Source organism: Camelus bactrianus, chromosome 2 (assembly GCF_048773025.1).
Source record: "Camelus bactrianus isolate YW-2024 breed Bactrian camel chromosome 2, ASM4877302v1, whole genome shotgun sequence".
In the NCBI taxonomy this organism is placed as follows: domain Eukaryota; kingdom Metazoa; phylum Chordata; class Mammalia; order Artiodactyla; family Camelidae; genus Camelus; species Camelus bactrianus.
In genome coordinates this window covers 32,486,266-32,508,134 of record NC_133540.1, presented here as the reverse complement: position 1 = coordinate 32,508,134, position 21,869 = coordinate 32,486,266, and the positions used below count along the sequence as shown (strand labels likewise).

General features: G+C 39.6%; 1 protein-coding gene across 2 annotated transcripts in view; it reads right to left on the bottom strand.

Annotated features, from left to right (window-relative positions):
* SLC10A7 (solute carrier family 10 member 7) overlaps positions 1-21,869 on the bottom strand; it is a 222,701-nt gene that overhangs the window by 55,867 nt on the left and 144,965 nt on the right. For both annotated transcript variants that reach the window (XM_045516380.2, XM_010954577.3), the window contains one exon: positions 3,040-3,075. In XM_045516380.2, coding sequence (XP_045372336.1) covers positions 3,040-3,075 — 36 coding nt within the window. The remainder of the gene's footprint in view (positions 1-3,039; positions 3,076-21,869) is intronic.

Genomic DNA, 21,869 nt, shown 5'->3' with positions numbered 1-21,869 from the left:
TTAGAGAGCTCCTGGGTTGGTGGCTGCACCCACGTGCAGGGAGGGTGGCGCACCCAACTCCGCGGGACAGGAGCTCCTGCACTTGCGACCCTCTGGACCTCGCCCTACGTACCTCTTCACCTGGCTGTTTATTTGTATCCTTTATAATCAATCAGTAATAGTCAACAGCGTGCTTCGCTGGGTTCTGTGAGCAGCGACAGCAAATTATTAACATTGAGGAGTCGGTTGCGGGAATCCCTGATTCGTAGCTAAGTCAGACTGACGTGAGAACCCGCCGCTTCCTGCTGGCACCTGAAGTGAGGGGCAGCCTTGTGGGACTGAGCCCTTCATCTGTAGGGGCTTCGGTAACTCTGGGCAGTTAGTGTCAAGAGGAGTTCAACTGCAGAATACCCAGCTGGCGCCTGCAGAGCGCTGGAGGATTGCCTGGTGTGGAAGGCCCACACATCTGGTGTGAGCACAGAGAGTTTTCCTTTCCCAAGCATCCATTCAAAAGCACTTTTGAGTGACTTCCAGGGCCAGGCATTATTTTGAGCAGAGGGGTTACAGAACTGACCCAAACAGAAAGTCTCTGCTACCTTGTGATGCTTTGTTCTAGTTAGCGAAGATAGACAATAAATAAATTAACCAATGATTAAGATGTCACGAGATCACAAATGCTAAGAGGAACAGTTAAGCATGGTAGGTGGGGAGAGAGTGATGGAATGTATTATTTCATATGAGGTAGTGAGGAAAGGCATCTCTCCTAAAATGACATTTGACCAGAGACTTGGTGAAACTGAAGGAGGGAGCCACGTGGATATCTGGGGATGGAGGGCAACCTAGGCTGAGCCAACGCCAAGTGTAAAGGCTCTGAGGACGGTCCTTGGTGCCGCGGGACCATCCCACTGCATCTGGCCACTCCATTCACTCTCCCACACAACTCTTCCACGTCTTCTCCTCTCTTAGCAAATCTCCAACACCTCCTTGCCTTTCCTTGTCCTCCACCCCTGACCTTACTTGCCACTTCACTGCGAAAATATGATCAGAGGAGAACTTAACAACTCCTAGAGTTGCTCAGGTTTTTGTCCTACTCAGTAAATAAAGCCTGGTCACCCAAGTGTTGAAGCAATGCCCATTGTTTGTAAAATGCACAACAACCTAAACAGACAAAAAGCGTTATACACTGTGCATGTGATTTAAGGTCATGCAACGTAGAATTATCTGTTGATGTTGTGTGCTGATACCACTGAACCCACTGGGACAGCCCAGTTAGCTCAAAGGGAAGCATCTAACTTTTAAGTTGAGGTCTTGGGGTCTCTTTCACTATTTCTGTAGCTCGACTATTTAAAAATGTGGAACCAACTAAAGCTCACACGTCTATGGGTCTAAGATCGGGGGCAAACTTGCAATAATGTGATGCTATAATCTTAACCAGTGGGAAAATGTTACGGCACGGAGATGGGAAGGAGCGGGAGGAGGGTACTCATCTAGTTCTTTAGTCCCAAGCTGAAACAGTGTCCCAGAGATTCCAGACCGTGAGATACTCCAAAGTGCTACGTAGGTCTCAGCCCCCTAGTTGTGGCTGTGACTTCTCCCCTGACCATCTTCCAAGAGTCACAGGAGTAAGAGATGTCACTCTTCTGCAATGCGGAAAACCTAGGCTACAGAGCCATTTACTGGACACTGACTGTATGCTGAGCTCTACACTCGTTCTCTGACTCACTTCCGGGGGGGCCCAGGCTGGCCTGCATCCTTTGTCTGCTGAGGGTGCTCCTGGGGAGTGATGATGCCGGGTCCTGGAGAAAACCCTGAGGGACAATCCCAGTTCCCCACATCTAGTGACCAGGCAGGCACACACCAAGCCTTTTCTTCCAAACGAATGCAAACCAATATTCACTTCTGTCTCATTTTGACTCCCTGCAAATTCTGAACTGGCGAGTCTAAATTAATGAGGTTCGTTCTGCTGTGGGAAGGGATCTGACGATTTGACTCTTCTTACTTTGTGGACTGGAGCTAGCCTTTCAGAAGGGATGGTAAGGCTGAGGTTTACTACTGGAAGGTAATGTCTTTCATGAAAGATGCAAAATCCAACTGTTTAGTAGGGGCTCTCTCCCTCTCCACTTCCTTCACAGCTTGTAGGAAATGAGGTCCCTCACTCTGTTACTCTAATTGAATTCCAACTTGGGTAATTACACTATAATTAAATAAATTCTCCCCATAGTTTTAATTCACTGACAAATAGTGCTAGTCAAACAGCCACATTTCACTCCCAGAAACACATCCCCACTCCATTTCAGTGATGAGAGGAGTGATTTGTATTTGGGAGATGTGTGTATGAAAAATGCACAGCTCATAAAATATTTTAGGTATCATTCACGATTACATATGCTTTTCTCAGCATGAGATGACATTAATTTCTATTATCATCTTTCATCTAATTTCTCATACGCTGGGTGCCAAAAGAAATAAGACGGTTAATTAGCATTTCTTATTTTTAGAACAGTTTTTGCTTAGTTTACCAGTAGCTTATGTTTTTTATTTCTAAAGCACATTTCATCATCCCTGGGAGACAGACTGGGGGAGGTGTTATTGCTTCCCATTCTACAGATGAAAAAGTCAAGGCAGCATTCCCCCCAAGTGAGGAAGCCAGTTACTATCAGTACCAGCACTGAAAACTAAGCTTTGTCTGGTCCCCTGGTCCAAGGCTCTATCAAACACTGGGTCACTAGCAATCACTTCAGTTTTACTAATGAGAAAATAATGCAGCACATTTGTGACCTAGGTCACTGGTCATTAATTTATCATAATTAATGATTTAGCCCAGGAGTCAGAGGCCTGAGAACTGGGTTCTGTTGCTGCCCTTGGGTCATGAGACTACAGAGATGCTTTGCGTCTACATGTTACGACTTGGTACAGTTTTGAACTGAAAGAACAGCTCAAAATGTGATGCAAAGTGGTGCCAAAGGATTCCAATTTCAATTTTACTCTAATGACCTTTCCTAACGGGTTGTGGATGGCTTTTTATTAAAAAGATATTAAAAACAACATCAAAATACTCACAAAGAGCAGCAGTAGCAGGGGTGTGACAACGATGCCCTGGAAGAAAGAAGAGATGATGATCATTTATCTGCCTGGAAAGCAGGACACTTTCTTTGCCGTTTTAACTCTGATGCATGGAAACGCTTATCCTGCTCATTTCTGTTTGACAAAATCTAGGAGCTAAAGAAGAGGGAGCCCCAGTCTCATCTCTCCCGACCGTGAGCCTTAGCATCTCCAGGATGACAGTTCGTATCTGGCATCATTAAAAGTACAACCACCAATCTTCCTTAAACTCGACTTCCCTTTTTTCAACCTAAGTTCCCTTCCACGTTGCATATGTATCACTGGGGTGGAAGCTGGCAAGCTTTCTCACTCCAAGGCTTTCAACTCTAACTTGGATAAAGTGCCCCTTTTCAAGAGAAGACAGGTGGTTTCGTCCCAGTTGGGGTCCCCTCCTGAGCAAAGACCACGTCAGCTGTGATGAATGAGATGCCGTGACTTTGTAATGTGAACTGATCTCCCCGAGGAAATGAGCTGGGATCTCAAAACTCATTTCACTTGATTAGACTCCACGTCTCGGAGGTGGAAGGCAAGTCTTTCATCTAATTCAGCCACACAGGACCACCTCCGTCCCTCTGCCTCCCCTAGGCAGAAAGGAGCAAAAGATTTGTTTTCTTCGATAACAGGGAACAGTCTGAGGCTGTTGTGATGAGGCAGGATACAAGCTTTTAGGTTTCTTGAAGGTAAATCTTTAAAACGAGGTGTTTGAGTTGGGAGTTAATGTGACAGGTTTCAGTTTTTGAGCCGCAGCTGATTATTCGTCCCTCTTAGTTGTCCCTTTATCTCTCAACACTTCATTATGATTTATATAAGAAAAAGCATTTCATATTTTTATTAATGGATTCTACTTGGAACTTGAAAATTCCGAAGCGTCTGCATGTGTGTGTGTGTGTGTGTGTGTGAGAGAGAGAGAGAGAGAGACAAGACAGAGACAGACAGACAGAGGCTATACCGTGCCCAGGATCCAGGTTGGGGACCACTCCATTACTCCTGGGAAAAAGTCCTTTTGGTATTAACATATGGAAGTCCTCTTGTCATTAGTAACTAAATTCTTTTGGATGCGGCCCAGAGGGGATGTTTACCTTACATGAACATTGCTACCATAACCTTCTTAGGCATATACACATGTGAATATCCACACAGACTTGTTTTCTTGCTAAATAATAGAATAAACGCTTCTTTACTGTGCAAAATTTTGCAATTGTCAATAGGGAATACAACATTTTAATTTAAGTGCTATATTTTACAGTCTGTTTATTAAAACATGGATTGTGGCTTACCAACTCCACTGGTGCCCGTGAAGCAAGTTCTCATCAGCACCACTGAGGAGCGCTCCATGTGCAAAATGCCAAAATAATTTTGAAGAGCTACTATCCTTCAATGACATGGAATCTATTCAGACTCCAGGAGGAATTTTGCAAGGCCGTGTGGAAATGGAAATATCTGGCTGTTTCAGGCTATTTGGGATCCATCCGATTTCAAGTCAATTTGCTTAAATGTTTATCGAACAGCCACTTACATGCCAGGTAAGGTTCCAATTAATCAGAAGAAATCATGAAAACTGATCTCGCAGACAGGGGGTGAGGATATTTCAGGAAGAGGGCAGGGCATTTGTAAAGCTATAAAAAGTTGAACAGGACAAGAAGAAAAGTATGAAGTGGAGGATTCAGAGAGCAGATCATCAAAAGTCTTGTAAGCCAGGAGAGGGAACTTGGAGCTGGTCCTTTCAGTGGCAAACTACTAAAGAATTTAAAGTGAGGGTATAACGGTTAGTAGATAATTTAGTATATGGAGAATGGATGTGCCTTTGCCCATAACGTAGCCAGTTTTACCTTTGTTATCTATCAGTTCACCCAAATTCAGGTAAAAGAACATGGAAACTTGCATTAGTGTTAATTATGGAATATCAATAACACTAATAACACTTCTGAGAAGCAAAGTACGGTATCTGTGACAGGATGAGAATTTTCAGCCCGGAAGAAGGCTGAGCATTGTCACCACTCTGGGAACATGTGTCTTATATCAGAGGAGTGGAAGCCACACGGGTGTCATATAGGACATGAGGACTTGTGTTCTTCCTGGTGCCCATTTCATTTTCCTTTGCAACAGTGCAATAGCACCAGTATGAGTAATAATTAGTAATAATACTAGTACTATTAGTGGTATTTTGCTTCAGTACTTTCATGCATATTAAAAAATTTGACCCTTCTCTATTGAGGGGGCTGGGTTACATGATAGCCTACTTTATGGATGAGGAACCCGATGTTCAGAAAAGCCAAGCAACCAGCCCAAAGTCACACAGCAAATAAATGGCAAAGCCTGGACTACAGCCTGTCATACCCAACTCCAAAGCCTAAACTGATGCCACGACAGCCCTGGTCCCTGGGTAGCAGACTAACAACCAGTACAGATTCCCACAGAGTTCTGCTCTGGTCATGTAGGTAGGGATTAGTACGATCTTGGCCTCCAGTTGATAACTTAGAGATGATCTTATTCTGGAAGGCAGAGCACCATTATCTGTAGGTTTTCCTGCTTGAATATCTCAAGTGTCTGGTCACCAACACAAAACAGCTCTTACAAGGACTTCTGAAACCTGTTCATAAGATATTAAATGTTTCCTAGTGGACAGGATCTGTCTTCTAATTCTAGATTCAACATTCCTCCCTTATTTTCTCAAGAATGGCTGTTAAGTTCATCAACTAAGAACGAATTGTTATAGAGGGGAGGGTATAGCTCAGTGGTAGAGCACATGCTTAGCATACACAAGGTCCTGGGTTCAATCCCCAGTACCTCCCTCAAAAAGAAAAAAAAAAAAAAAAAAAAGAACGAAATCTTGCCATTTATGACAGCATGTTTGGACCTAGAGGGTATCATGTTAAGTGACATAAGTCAGACAGACAAAGGCAGATACTGTATGATCTTATTTATATAGAGAATCTTAAAAAAAAAAAAAAAAGAATTGTTACATAATGCTGAAACCTGCTTTTCAGTTGTATTATGAAATGGGTCGGCCATGGTACCATTAATCCTGACAAGATTAATGGCACCAGAATTAAGTTTTGGTGAAGTTGTTCTAAGTATTATTAGAACAAGAATAGCTAATACTTATGGAGTTTTTGTTTTTTTCTTTTAGTTTCTTTTTTTTTTTTAGGGGGGAGGTAATTAGGTTTATATATTTATTTACTTTTTTAAATGGACATACTAGTGATTGAACCCAGGACCTCATGCATGCTAACAAGCATGTGCTCTACCACTTGAGCTATACCCTCCCCCACTTATGGAATGTTTATATCAGATGATGCGCTAAGGACTTTATGTATGTTATCTTCCAGAATCCTCACAACAACCCTCTGCGGTAGGTACTAATACTGTCCCCATCTACTCAGGAAGGAAACTGAGTCTCGGAAACACTGCGTGAAGCAGGAAAAGGCAATGCCAGAAATTCAGCCTCTGTCTCCATGACTCCAGAGCCTGTGAGCTCGAATGGTGTGAATAAAATCTTTACAATCGTACACGATTTCTCCAGGTTTATGTTTTAAGAATAAACTTGAGAGGAGCTTCAAACTCAGTACATCTTTTTGATGACGTGAAACAAATTGAGATAGAAGACTGTGTGTGACATGGTTGATACACTTTTTTTTTTGGGTCAGGATTTTTTTTTACACATATCACTGGTAAGAAGGGTAAACTAAAAATTTCAACTGTAACTACAACAGTCATTGGAAGCCAGAAAGTCAAATATGTTATTTTCTCTCAAGTATACAGAAGGTTCAATGTGATTCCTTCTCCTTTCTCTTTCTCAAGTAAATCTTATACAAATGGATAAAACCAGAGAGGTGGTGAAAAAAATTTAAAAAGGAAAAAAAAAAGAAAAAGCCCCAAAGAGGTGGTGGATGAGCACATCTAGCAAAAGGTGTTACCCACCTCCTTGAAGATTCAAGGTCAAGACATAGTTTTAGCATCCTTGCAACTGAGATGGTGTGTTAAGCTTTTTGACTGCAACACCTGAAGAAGTCAAGTCACAAAGTGACTGGCTTTGACTGTCTCTTAAAAACCTTCAGAAAATCCATTTACACCTCTGATGTGAATATATTTCAATGACTTTAGCGGAGATAGAAAAAAAGTGTCAAATCTGAGACACCGAGATTTAGTCGCACTAAAATACAAACCAGAAGCTCTCCAAATAACAACAAAAACAACAAAACTGTGAATGCACTTCTCTTGGGAGGAGGACTTATAAAAAAAGGCAAAACCGAAGTGAATTATCATTTTTTGTAAATAGGAAAAAATGATCAAAAGGCTTTGCTGCAATCACCATTGTGATCACACAGATACTAAAACTAACGTAGGCTTCTGTCACCAGGATATGAAATGTTGGGCCCTGGAAAGGGTGCTTTTTATTTTTTAATTAAAGGGCAAGAACTCAATTTTCATAGAAGAATAGAATTTCAGTTTTGCAAGGCATCTTAGACGAGACTGGTCCCACTGGACTCGTAAATGGGACTGGTCCAGTCCTCATCTGAAGTGCGCCCCTCCTCGGTCTGTCTCCCTCACTTGCTCCTGGTGTGCAGCTGTGATGGCTGCACCTTTGCCAGAGAACCCACAGGGAGACCACTGCTCTTGCTCTCAAGGCTCACACTGGCCTGGCTGAAGCCCTTTCACGAAGAGGGAGCTCATTCATATACTGAGCCCAAGCCACTTCCACTGCTGCCCTGTCTTCCCCTTGGAGCAGCTTAGGGCACAGCTCACCCCTCCTTTCTTGGGATGGCCTCTTTGCGACTGCTTTTGAATGATGTGCATAAAATCTCTGCGCTCTTCAACTACTTCCTCAGGGCCATAGTCTAAGAGTAATGCTGAAGTGAGCGATTGGGTCCCCATATGAGTCCTGTCCTGGCTAAAAGTCCTCAGGCCCTCCCACTGTTCCTCCTGGTGGGGAGGGGGCAGTTCTGAGCCTTCATTTAGACATAATCGCATCCAAATGAATTGAAGAGTCCACAGCACTTGCTTAATAAAAGTTGCCAAAACTTGGAAATAAGGCCAAAAGAGGACCACATGTCCTCTCAATGTCACCCTGGAGCCTTGTCTAATGGGCCAATCCAAGGATTATTTAATTACCTCGAGGGAGGTACCTTTGTTTGATTTCTTCTTACCAGTGATTAGGGCCCAGACTGTGAAATTACATGTTAACTTACAAAATTTTGTCCAGTAGAGATGGAAATAATTTCTATCTAGTAGAAATAAAACAACCATAAAGGTTATGGTTTTATTACCCTGTGGGAATTAGCAAGTTTTATCTCTAACACAGCAAACTTACTTCAATATGTTTTTCTGAAGGACTACATTACCTCTGTTTCTATCACTCCCTTGAAGCCAACTTTACCATCTGTCTGGTTCCTTCATTATTCAGTTAAATACATGTTTGGCATGTGTCTATTCTATATTTGTAAGAAAAAAGTTGTGTTATCAACTTTTGAAAATAATGCTTTGACAACTTCTTTACTCTCAACCTTGTATTTATATTAATGCAAAGATTACCTTTTTTTTTTCTTTTAAAGATGGATGCCAGCTAAAACTCACAGACTGTCTTCACATTTTGTTCTGTGGTCAATACCTAGTAGTATCTTAAAAAGTAGGAGGAAAGTTTATTCCTCAAGAATGAAATTACATTAAACCAACATGAAATGAGTGACATTGGCCAACACATCCTAAGCAATAAATTATAAAGGGGTGGTATGGGGAATTTTGGAGACATATCAATTTAAACAAAATGGTCAGGGTATATGGTCTCCAGAGAATACGACTTTATAAACATGGATGTCAAAATATACAGTTGAGTAAAACTTTACAGAAGAAAGAAAGAGGCATTAGTAGTCTAGGGAAGGTCAGCTGGAAAGAAAGTAGTGGTTGAGTGGTGGGTAAGGGCCCCTTTCCCCTCCTCTGCCTATACTTTCCTCTTTAAAACTGGGCCTTCACACGTAAATCCAGAGAAAACTCTCCTATGAAAAGATACATGCACCCCAATGTTCAGAGCAGCACTATTTTCAATAGCCAAGACATGGAAGCAACCTAAATGTCCATTGGCAGAGGAACAGATAAAGAAGTTGTGGGGTGTGTGTGTGTGTGTGTGTGTGTGTGTGTGTGTGTAATGGAATACTACTCAGCCATAAAAAAGAATGAAATAATGCTGTTTGCAGTAACATGGATGAACCTAGAAATTATCATGCTAAGTGAAGTAGGTCAGAGAAAGACAAATATCGTATGATACCACTATATGGGGAATCTAAAAAAAATTATACAAATGAACTTATTTACAAAACAGAAATAGACTCACAGACATAGAAAACAAATTTATAGTTACCAAAGGGGAAAGCAAGGGGAGGGCTAAATTAGGAGTTTGGGATTAGCAGACACAAACTGCTATATATAAAAAAGATAAACAACAAGGTCCTACTGTACAGCACAGGGAACTATATTTAATAGCTTGTAATAACCTATAGTGAAAAAGGACAGGAAAAATAACATATAATGTGTATAACTGAATCACTAGGCTGTACACCAGAAACAAACACAACATTATAAATCAACTATACTTCAATAAAAACAAAACAAAACAAAACTGGGCCTTCAAGGAGTAAGTGCCTTAACATGCCCAAATTAAGCATTTCTCAGTATGTTCAGAGCTGTCAGGGGAAGGGGGGGTCCTAGCAGCTGATACGAGTATTCTGGTTGGTTTATCAAGCACAGTGCACAATACAGACAGTTGCATCAGACTCTTTGAGTTTGATAACACCAGCCATTGAAAACATTCAGTTAATTCCCTCTAGTCTGAGCCCGTGCTTGCCAAGAAAAGGCTGAATAATAATTTTGTTTTCCATGTAGCATTTCTGGTAAGAAGAGAAGGAACTCACCAGTTGACACTAGTCTTCTAGAACACAACCACATTGGGGTGCGCTAATGACGGCTAAGTTTCTGGACCTGCAAAGCTAAGGATCTATTCCTAGAATGTGGTGACAAGGTCACCCTGTGAGGACTTGCAGGAATAGCTGCTGGCTTGTCTCAGTGGCATCCATTTAACTAAACAAACATTTATTGAGTGCTAACTGTATGTCAGACATCATGGATGCCATGGGGAAAAGGATTTCAAAGTCTCCTAAGCACATAAAACTTTGGTCATTTTGAAGTGGACTGTTACATAAAACTCTGGGAAATAGTTTCTGTGAAGTCCTTGGGGTTGTCTTTGAAGAATATCTTGGAAGATCTTTGTTCTTTCGTTCCTGTTTTTCTTCTCCTACAACTGCTGTTGAGCACTGTTTATCCTCACTAATGCACTTAGAGTGATTTTTGGTTTTTCAAGCCAAGTCTCTGATGTGATATGTATATATCTGATCTTTAATTTATGTTATGGTCCATGCCCATTAGGAGTTCCCATTAAAGAAAGCACTTCTGACCTGTCCCTCTGTAACTTCAATGCTTCTGTTAAGAGATGCCTCTACCATCTTTTTCTCAAAAGACTGAGACTTTTTTTACAGACCAAAATGGAGGGATATATAGACATAGATATAGATTATATGTATATATAACCATTCTGGGTGTAGTTCAGAGAAGATTAAAGTGGTGGAAAATTAAAGAGAGACCAACTAGGAGGTTGTTCTGTAACCCAGAGAGGAGTTGATTTGGGCTAAGGAGATAGAACTTAGTGATCAAATTAGAAAGACATAACACATTCAAGAAGTATTTGAAATGCAGACTGGCAGATTAAATATTGGGGGTGGTGACAAAAATTTATGAGTATAAATATAAAATTTATAAAACAATTTTAAGTGAACTTCTCTGTCACTAAAGTCACATTTTGAGGATAAATCATTAGACACTGAAGTTTGGAAGGAAGTTCAAAAAAGAAAGCAAGGCCAGAGAAGTTTGGCTTGATGTAGGACCAAAGTATGTGTTGTATACATAGATGGGTTTTTTGTTGATAAAGTTGCAAATTGTCACAAGAAAAGACGGTTTCTTAGTCTTCTGAATTAAGGGATTTTTGACCAGGTAGGTAGACTATAGATTCAATTACTGAGCCAGGGTAGAATTGGGATGTACAGATTAATTTTTTCTTAGGGAAGATGCTGAGTTTGAGGTGTTTACAGGGCCTCCAATTAGAGATACTGTAAGTAGCTGGACATACGGGACTTAGGCTCGGAATAGCGTGGACAGTGGCTACAGATGAGTGAGCCCTCAGCATATGGTTGGTGATTTACTGTTAAAGAGAAAATTAGAATTTAAGGAATGTAGAATATATACTGAAACTCAGAGGAGGCCGAGAAGAAAACAATTTCAGTAAGATGACTAGCACGGAAATTAAACTGGAGTAGACTGAGGGCTGAGAAGGAAGGGGAGAAAGGAAGGGAGGGGTCAACTCTGTCAAGAAGTCTGGCTGGAGAGGAGAGGAGAGAAATAGAGCTGTAACTCGAGGGGAGTGAATATGAGGTAAAGGAAGTTCGCTGTTTGCTTTGTTTTTGAAAGGAGAAACGAGGATTTCCAAAATTCATAGAAAGAACCAAAAGGGGGCAGGGGGATGGAAGGGGGTAGGGGGATGGAGATTTAGTAGAGAGAAGGGATTATACTTAAGACACCTAAGAAGGCAGCAGGGAAGGAGTTCCAGGGCACAGCTGGAAAGTTTAACTTCAGGAAAGAGGTGGGGCTGACATCTTCATTGTAAAAGGAGAGAAAAGGATAGATTAGGTACAGACTTGTAAGCTTGATGCTAGAAACTTGAAGAATGTCTATTTCATATATTAAGCAGAAGGTGAAGAGTTCTACTAAAATGAGGGGAAGATGGGTTCAGAGAAAGGGGAAAGTCAGTGACTGGAATCCTGGGCTGTGACTTATGGGAGAGGGTGCCTAAAACTGTGAAGAGGCTGAGATTTGACCATACTTGAAGATAACAAGTTAGCCTGCCATAGCTTCCTGGATACTGGAAGCAGACACAAGACTCCCGGGTCAGAGCCAGAGGACTGTACCATTCACACACAGCACAGCAAGCGGCCAAGTGTAATGTCACCATACGTTCCCCTTGCCCCCAAGTCAACAGGGTGGTGCAGATGGGCTCAGGTGGATGCCTGCACCTATGGTGGACTGCGTTACAGCAAAGGAATACTAAGTTTAGGGAACCCAAATCTTTTACAATGGGCGGTAAGCAAATCTGCCGTTTACTCCAGAGGGAGACACTATTTCTGTCTCTCAAGGTTGTTCATTATACAAACATTCTTGGAAAGAGAGTTAGGAACAAAGCATAGTCAGAGCACAAGTTGTACAGAAATTCAAGCAATACATGGAGAATTGTCTTCCAACAGAGGAAATGTCAAGCAGACCAGTCCAGTTGATATTGGTCACCTAAACATTTGAGCTATCAAGCTCATTATTGCTCCCTTCAAATTTCATCACTGAGCCAATGTCCTTATCCAAGGAAATGGTCATTAGATAATCATTTTGAAATGATAGGGCAAAATTCTCTCCAAGAAAACATTTATCCTCTAATGCATCTTGAACATTATGATTCAAATAAGTGAGAGTCGAATCAAGTGAATTGACTTCCAACTCATAATTCACTCTCACAATTTTTTAAATGGCAGAATTTAAAATCTTTTTGAAATCTAGACCCTTGCCAGGTTGAACTGGGGTCTGTGGACCCTCACCTGGAAGCTTGTCAGGAATTGCTGAATCTCAGACCCCATTCCAGACCTACTGTGGCACTATCTGCTTTTTTAACAAGATTTCTTGGTAATACGTAGACACATTGAAATTCCAGGAAGAACTGATTTAGGCTGTAGAGCAGAAGTAGGCAAACCATTTCTGTATAAGGTCAGATGGCAATTATCGCAGGCTTTGCTGGCCATACAGACTCTGTTAAAATTATTCAACTCTGCTATTGTAGCTGGAAAGCAGCCCAAACGACAAGGAAACAAATGGGCATGGTCTGCTTTGATGCAAGGGCTACAGCTTGGACGCCTGCTGTAAAGTATTGTTTGGGATTCGCAATTACATTCAAAACAGAAATAAGTTAGTGCAACAAACTTATTTTTCATGACTTGGTTTTTAGCAAACAGCACAGCACGTTCCTTTGTAACTGCTTATAATGGGCTACTTAATTATCCAGTCTCCCAATTTTTCTCCAGACTGAAAACAAAATGATCAGTTAAAAGTGTGTAAAAATCTACTTTGTTTTCCTCTTTTGGATCTTGGCCGTGACAGTTGCACAGGCCCAACTGCTGCTTCTCCTCCTTTTCTTTATGATTTGTCAAAGATAGAGATTCAGTCATTTCAAATGTTAGTTTTTTCAGGACCCCATGAAGTAATCTGTCTGGGCCAGCAGATAGAGTCTGCTTGTCTTGGGCCCACTTTCCTTTTACCAGTATTTACTTTACCACTTCTAATCTGAAGATGGTTCTGTTCACCAAAGATGAAGGAAGCAAAGGGAAGGGTGAGTGGGGAGGGAGAAATGAAGGGTGCTGAATAGCAGGCAGAATGTGTGGAGTTTAGGGTCCTGATATCCAGAATTGTACAAGAGAAAAATGATAGAAAGCAGAACACAAGAGGGGGATAACACGTACCCTGCTATTCAGAACTATACAGTGACATATGTTAAAGTTGAAAAACAGTGTTCAAATTTAGGATTTTTCCTTTTCCTTTTTAATTGCAAAACTCTATCTTCTTTTCAGACCATGTAAACTCATAGATCTGTATTAGAACTATTAACTGTTAACTTGGATTTTTCCATCCAGATAAAGAGTGATAAGAACTATATGAAAGTCAACAAAAGGCCAAAGTGAGACAGATGTGGGAATTTTCTGTATTTTCCAAGAATCATGTAAATGACGTCTAAGTTTATAGACTTAATATGCAATAAATGATTTTCCAAAGAAGCTCTATAAAAATGCTTATCTGTATTATTAGACCAAAAAGGCAACAAAAGGAAATTAAGTCAAAATTTCCCTTTTGATGACATAAGCTTTCATAGCTGCAGGAAAGACTTGCCAGGGTTCATATTGCCCTGCAGGACTCCACTGAGGCACACAGCTGCAGTTTGAAATGTTGCAATTTCATTTTCCCTGGAAATGCACATGGCAGCATATTAAGGATAACAAGTAGCACAACAAACATTTTACTCAAAAGCACAACTCTCATGAAGTGTCAAGAGGATGATCCCACATCCCGCAAAGGTCAGCCAAAGCTTCTGTGGCTGGATCTTACACAGAGACGCTTGCAGTATTTCTTGCTTTGGAATCACTGCTTTAATGATACCAAATACCACCAGTGTAACAAGGACCAACATTTATTAAGGCATACTATGTACTAGGAACTGTGCTAAGTGCTTTACAAATATTACCTAACTTAAAATTCCAACAAGTAAGTTGATTATCCCAATTAAATAGATGAGAAAAGAGAGGCTTCTAGAGACTATGGATAAGTTCTAGGGAATACCAGGAGGCAGAACCCCAAAGGAATAAAGCCAAAGGAATAAAAAGAAAAGTTGAGAGGTCAAGAATGGGCCAAATATATGAAAACAAATATATGCATATTTATGCATGACTGGGACAGTGTGCTGTACACCAGAAATTATAACTGACTATACTTCAATTAAAAAAAGAAAGAAAAACAAACAAACAAAGAAGAGGCCAAATGAAAGAAAAGTTGTTAGAAAAGAAATAAAAGAGCAAAGGAGGAAGGAGGAAACTAAAATAAAAAGATATACAGGAAGTGGGTTGTCAGAAACCAATACAAAATATGTAATATAAATTAAAAACAGGGTCACAGATCACACATACAGTCTGCCAGTGGTGTATGAATATATGAAGAGACTGCACTAGCAACACTGCATATGTATTACTCACTGGCTTAGAAGATTCGATGTGCATCTAACATCCTGATCGTTGATGCCTATGCAGAACAGTGCTTGGCACATATTAGGCACTCAATTAATTTTTCACTGAATACACGAATGAATGAATGAATGAATGAGTATGTGTCCACAAGTGCTTCTCTCAGGGAGCAGCATTTCCACTTGATGAGAAACACACACTTTCTGAAATGCTTTAAAACCCTTACCTTTGTGACAATAATGAGACTAGTTGAAATTTACTGACTGCCTACTTCATATGTGTCAGGAACTGTTCTGTGCCCTTCGTACGAACTAATTCATTTGGTCCTCACAACAAACCTATGAGAAAGGTGCTGCTAGGATTCCCATTTTACAGAGGAGAAAACTGAGGTGTCCAGATAGAAGAATACAAAATTCCCAAGCAATACGTGGCAGAATGGGAAACAAGCCGTGCATCTGGCTCCAGAATCTATGGTCGCTGCTTTTATGTGTTTACATAGTGGTTAGGAGTTTTTTGAAAATGTACAGATACTGGAGAATTCTGGCTTATGGGGATATTAGAGGTAATTTGCTGTCTCAGTTAACAGATTGCAAAGTTGAGGCCCAAGGAGGCAGTCTCTCTTACCCACAGCCTCAGGGTTGGTGGAAACACTAGGGCCGGGACACTAAGTGTCTCAAATTCCCCACCCAGTTCTTTATTTCTGATACCACACTGCCTCCTATAAACCAGCTGAGTAGAGCAAACTCACATACAGGAGACCAGACAGCTATTACTCATATTATTAAATAGGAATAATTATTCATTATTATTATTTTATCATATGCATAAAGCAAAAAAAGACATAGATAACACAATTAGAACAGACCGTGGAAGAGTTTTTGGAAGGAAATTAAAGCTTGAAGTAGATGCTCTCCTCTTCTCAAAAGGCCTGTGAATTGCCAACAAGGCTATATGGGAGGGCATTTTTGCAAAATTTTGCAAAAGCAAGGTAGGGATGTGGGAGATGGACAAGAGGGAGAGTATGAGGGCCAAAGAGGATGGAGGAGGGAGACAATGAAAGGGGATCTGTGGGAGATTTGGGGAAGGAGCTTTTAACGTATATCCCTGTATGTTAAAATAAACTTCCAGACAACAGTAAATTGATTTTCTTTTAAATAAGATATTGAAAATAACCACTTAGTCAAAACCAGTGTTCAAACTAACACTAGACGTTTATTATAAACAAACAACAAACCCAGACCATGTGTACACCTGTGAAATGAATGGGTTTGGCACAGCTCACCCATTCCTTTTGGACGTGTCTAAATGACAGCACATGCGGCTGTTAGGCCTAGCTATGACGATCAATACTGAGTGTAAAGATGGGCAAATGAAGGGAGACAGCTGCACTCCACTTGCCTTGTCTCATATGTCAATGGTCCGATTTACTCTAGCTTTTGTAATATTCCTTAGCCAGAGCCAACTGGTCCTGCACTCTGTGTCTCTGAAAGGCTTCAGCCAGGAGGAGGTGGATTAACCAACGGTCCCAATAAAGGTCTGCTCGTGGTGTGAGCATCACTAGTCCACGAGTCCTCCCACCATCACCAAGGCAGAGGCAACAGGCAGGGTCCCGATGCTCAGGCTGACTTTGGGGAGTCTTTTCTTTCCTGACCCAACCCTCACCATCAATGTCTATTTTAAACAGGCTTCTCCTTAATACATCTTTAGTTTTACTAAATTTATTCAGTGCGCAAGAGAAGGAAAATACATAATGTGATACTGGGGTCTGCAGGGGATGGATCCTAGACCCTGAACCTCTCTGGGGTAGTGCTACCCAAAGCCTGATGGGTTTCCTAGAAGCAGAAGGAAAAGTACTGAGGGGGTGAGGAAGAACACTGTCTTATCAGCTTATAAGAATCGGCAGACAGACCTTGTCATTATACGATCATGTAATGTTTTTGGTATAAAAAGTTCAATAATTAATACAAGTCAACCACTTCTACATAATTAAATTTTACCTTATGATCCAGGAAAATGCAAATGAGCTAGCTAAAAAATTTTTAGAGTGCTTAGACTTCCATCCTCAAAGTTCCTATGGTGAATTGCTAAACAGTCTTGACTCATGTTTGGTCATATAATTATATACAGCTAATTCCCCTTAATGTTTCAGTAAAGACTCATCCTTACACAGTTATTTCTGGACCTACACTGTGGGGTGTTGTCACTAAGGCGTTTTTAGGAAGGAATTGTCAATGTTTTCACTCAGAAACGGCTGTAGTGATTTTCACATCAGATGTTTATTTTGAAATGTACTTGGCTAATCACTTCAGTATCTTTGGAACTTAAAAGTGCCAGAGAGCAAGAAGTGACCATCTGGTAAATCATATGAATGAATTTAACCGAGTCTTTAAGAATACTGAAAGTCTATGTCAACATAATTTTTCCAGTTGCCCAGTAGAGGGCAACTTCTACACACTTTGACAGTTAAAAAAAATCTATGCACGCCACATCAGTAAGAACAACTGTACGTCTGAAATAAAACAAAGCAATTTATGTCTATGAATGGATTTTCACTAACAGGTAGCTGTAAAATGTCATGAAATTTTAAATACGTAATTAGGAAATCAGTATATTTAATAATGAGTAATTAGCATTTTATGATTAATATAAGTGTTATCGCAGGAACTTTAAAGTGGCAGCCGTTTAGGTCACTGTGACAGATAGTAACTAAAATATAAAAGGTAAATGACGAGAGTACCGCTCTTTAGTAAACATTTTGATTGAATTTCATTATGACGGTTAAAAATAGAGCTAAAGTGAATGCATAGTCTTACTAAGAGGAGGCCAAAAAAAAAAAAAAAAAAAAGCCTTAACATGAGCATCTCGAGTATAATTAACTGCCTTTGTTAGTATAAACTTTGAAATAATACTTATCGGGTTCATGTTTTAAATGACGTCAGATACAAGAATGTAACTATACACATGTATTTATGTATTTGCAAATAGAGTAAAATTCTACTAAAACGCATCGCATTGCTGTAGTGGTTTGGACATAATGTATTATGTTCTCATTCATTCACTCATTCAACATTTACTTGCTGAGCACCTACTGCTACTGCATGCCAAAGGCTACGGCAGAAGTCAGGGGTACAGAGTGACAAATATGACAAAATTCCCCACTTCCTTGGAGCTGACACTCCCCCTCGTAAAAAGCACTGTCTCATAGAGCCTTCTGAAAAGATCAGCTTATAAGATAGATGCTTACTGTCTCATAACACCAGCTTCTTTTTTCAATTTAAAACATTAGGCTTTGATACTTCAATTAAATAATTCAATAAAAAAAACTTCAATAAAAATAATAAAAATTTAAAAATTAGGCTTTGCTTTTAATATAGAGAAATATTGCAAGGAAAAATGAAATGCTCCATTAATATTCAAAGAACACTCACTGACCTTAAGTAAAGTAATAAATGATTTTGATTAGAAAAATATTAATTGTATGGAAAAGTACAAAATGAAAAGTGAAAATTTCTAGCACCCTACTCTCCCTAGAGATGTTAAGTTTCTTGTGACTCTTTCTAGAAAAAAAAAATAGTATACCAGTATTCATCCACCCCACTTCCCCCCCCACTCATCCATCCAGCCTTCTGAAATTATTCAGATTTATATAGCTTTCTTAAGACAATCATATTATGTACAGTACTTCTGCATGCAGCTTTTATTTTTGCCTACTTCACTCTATTTCTTGGAGTGCTTTCCATAAAAGTATATATAAGTGTATCTCATTCTTTTATTTGATTTATTTCATTTTTAAATGTAGAAGTATTTTATAGCATTCCATCTCCGAAAACCTCAAAATTCTAGTTTTAAAGGCAGTTATATAATTTTGTCTGAAACTGATAAAAGCAGTGGTATGTGTCATTAATTAGTGTGGTTTAATTTGTGAACACTGGGAATTTATGGACTTCAAGAAGAAGCCTGGGAAAATTACCTTTATTATAGGGCAGCAAATAGAAAAATAAAAGGAATCAACATCTGCTTTGTATAAAAAATTACCAGTAACTCCATTAGATCACACGCACTAACAATCTTCTAAAGAGCGTCTCTGGATGTGAATTAGAAATACTAATACTCTTTTTTTTAACTAGTCAATTTTTATAATAGTTTTGTGTTATACAATCATCATTTCTTTGAGTTCCACTTAAACATTTTCAATTAAACATGTAAGAATCACCTTTCCTTATTCTATTTATAATACTGCTTAAACCATATATTTATTTCAATGCCATACTGGTATTAAAATACCATCATCAGAATTCTTCAATTTACAAAAAATATTTTGCAAAATAAAATACAAGACACTAGGTGGTGCTGTGGGACCTTCAGATCAATCAACACTGCAAAGTTCTGCACTTGATAAATGAGTTGTATGGTTGATTCTATATATTTAAGTGTACATTACATATTTTTCTAGATAAACTAAAGCCATATACATAATAAAAATAACAGCAGAAAAGCAAAGTTTTGATAGATGACATTTTTCAGAAAGACATGACCCCCTTTCATAATTACATACTCTAACTTCTATGTTAAGTTATTGAAAACATGTCAATATTATAAATGTCATTTTTGAGGCATGCTTCTTAATCAGTTATTTTTTCTCTTATCTTTAGAGTTATTTTTCCATACCTGTCCAAGAATTAAAAAATCAGCAATTATATATTCCTGTCAAATAATTTTCTATTAGGCAATTCCTTATTTCACAGTATATATTGTGTTCTTCTTGGGTTCTATTTTTCTCTTCTCCCTAGATGTGACTGCTTGTTGTTGAGCTGGTAATTCAAATGCTGACAGTGGCCAGACTGACAAGGTAAATGTCTGAATCAGGCCACGTGTAAGATAACAGGGAATGGGGGCAACTGAAAAAAAACACTATATGCATATTCAAATTTAGATGAAAAGCAAAGACACCACACACTCACACTCTCTCTCTCTCTCTCTCTCTCTCTCTCTCTCTCTCTCTCTCTCTCTCTCTCTCTCTCTCACACACACACACACACACACACACACACACACTCCCAACATGCAGGCCAAAGAAAGCACATTACTGTCTGCATGAGGCCTGCAGGCCACTTATTTGTGACCTCCAACCAAGCCCAACGTGTCCGTAACCATTTATCTAGGAGTGACACAGTTTTAAAAGAAACTCCAAGAATTTCAGTTCAAACCGAGTGCAAATGGTGTTTCAGCTGTCCCTGTAGACTGTTTTTATCACTTATATATGTTCCTCCTTAAAGAACAAAAGTTACTAATGATTCAGGAGGTAACTGTAGTGATCAAGGGCATTGATTCTCCATGGTGAGCTAGCTGCTGGTTTAAGGACACAGACTTCGCAGCCTTCCTCCATCAGCATGGTCTTCCTCGCCCTGCAGGTCTTTGTATGGCGTAGGGTAGGGGCGGTAGGGTAGGAATGAAGCATTTAATATTGAATGGACAGAAATATATGATTAACATAAAATTTAAAAGGGCAGAATTATTCTAACAGTGATGGTGGAACTAATATTATGGTAGAAGGTGTGATTGAAAGGAACGAAAACAGACTCACAGACGTATAAAACAAACTTACGGTTACCAGAGGGGAAAAGGGGTAGGAAGGGATAAATTGGGAGTTCAGGATTTGCATATACTAACTATTATATATAAAACAGATAAACAACAAGTTCCTACTGTACAGCACAGGGAATTATATTCAATGTCTTGTAGTACTTATAATGAAAAAGAGTATGAAAATGAATGTATGTATGTATATGTGTGACTGAACTATCATGCTGTACACCAGAAATGGACACAACATTGTAAACGGACTACACCTCAATAAAAAAAAAGGAATGCAAATAAATTTTTGACAAATGCAACAAAGCTCTTCTAAAGGAATGTGGTTCTTCTAGTTTGTCACTGAGAGAAGCTAAACTCATTTTTTAAATGATGCATCGTTTCAAACATTTTTAGGCTGTCTTCAGAAAGAGCTTGTGTGACACATAAGAAAATAACATCAAGTCATGTCACTTCTGAACTGGAAGAGACCACAGAGATGAACAGTCCTCTTGTTACTTTAGCGACACTTCACAAATCAGCTCCTGAAAGATGAGCACCGTGAAGCCGCGGTCTCCAGGTGAGGCCGTGCCGTGGAAAGCTAAGTGGCCTGATGCTCGGAGGAAGCCAAGAGGGAGTCACAATCTACTCGGAGTGGGGAATAGTCCCTGTACACCAGAAACCGAGGCAAGAATATCATACTTCAGGAATTTCAGATACTGTCTAAACATCCACAAGAGTCTCTACTAAAATTCACTTGGAATTTTTAGAGAGCTGAATGCGTTCAAACACAGATATATGGAAGAGGTGATGAAAGGCAGAAACAGATTAGAGTCACACTGCCTGAACTCTTGAGATCCACTTTTTAGACTGCCTCAAGTGCCATCTCAGATGAGAGTCCTCTGACTTAATAAGCATCTTGGTTTTTTTTCTCTTTTAATTGCATACCTTCTTCTAGAATAGCAGTTACTACAGTGTAGTTCGGGGACCTAGGGACCCAAAGACCATCTTTGGGGGTCGATGATGAAAACTACTTTCAAGATAATACTAAGTAAGCCACTATCTGCCTTTTTCACTTTCATTCTTTCACAGTTGGACAGGGGACTTTTCCAGAGGCTACATGACATGTGAAACTGACTTAATACAGAAGCAGATATGAGACTCCAGCTGTCTTGTATTAAACTACACATTAGAGAGATTTTCAAAATGTAAAACAGTAGAATTTTTCTCACCAGCTTTTGTTTTGGAAAATGTAGTTATTTTTCATAAAAATATGTATGTTTACATATCATGGGGTTTACTGTTATTTTTAAATGAATTAATAATTTTCCAGGTTTAATTTCAAACATG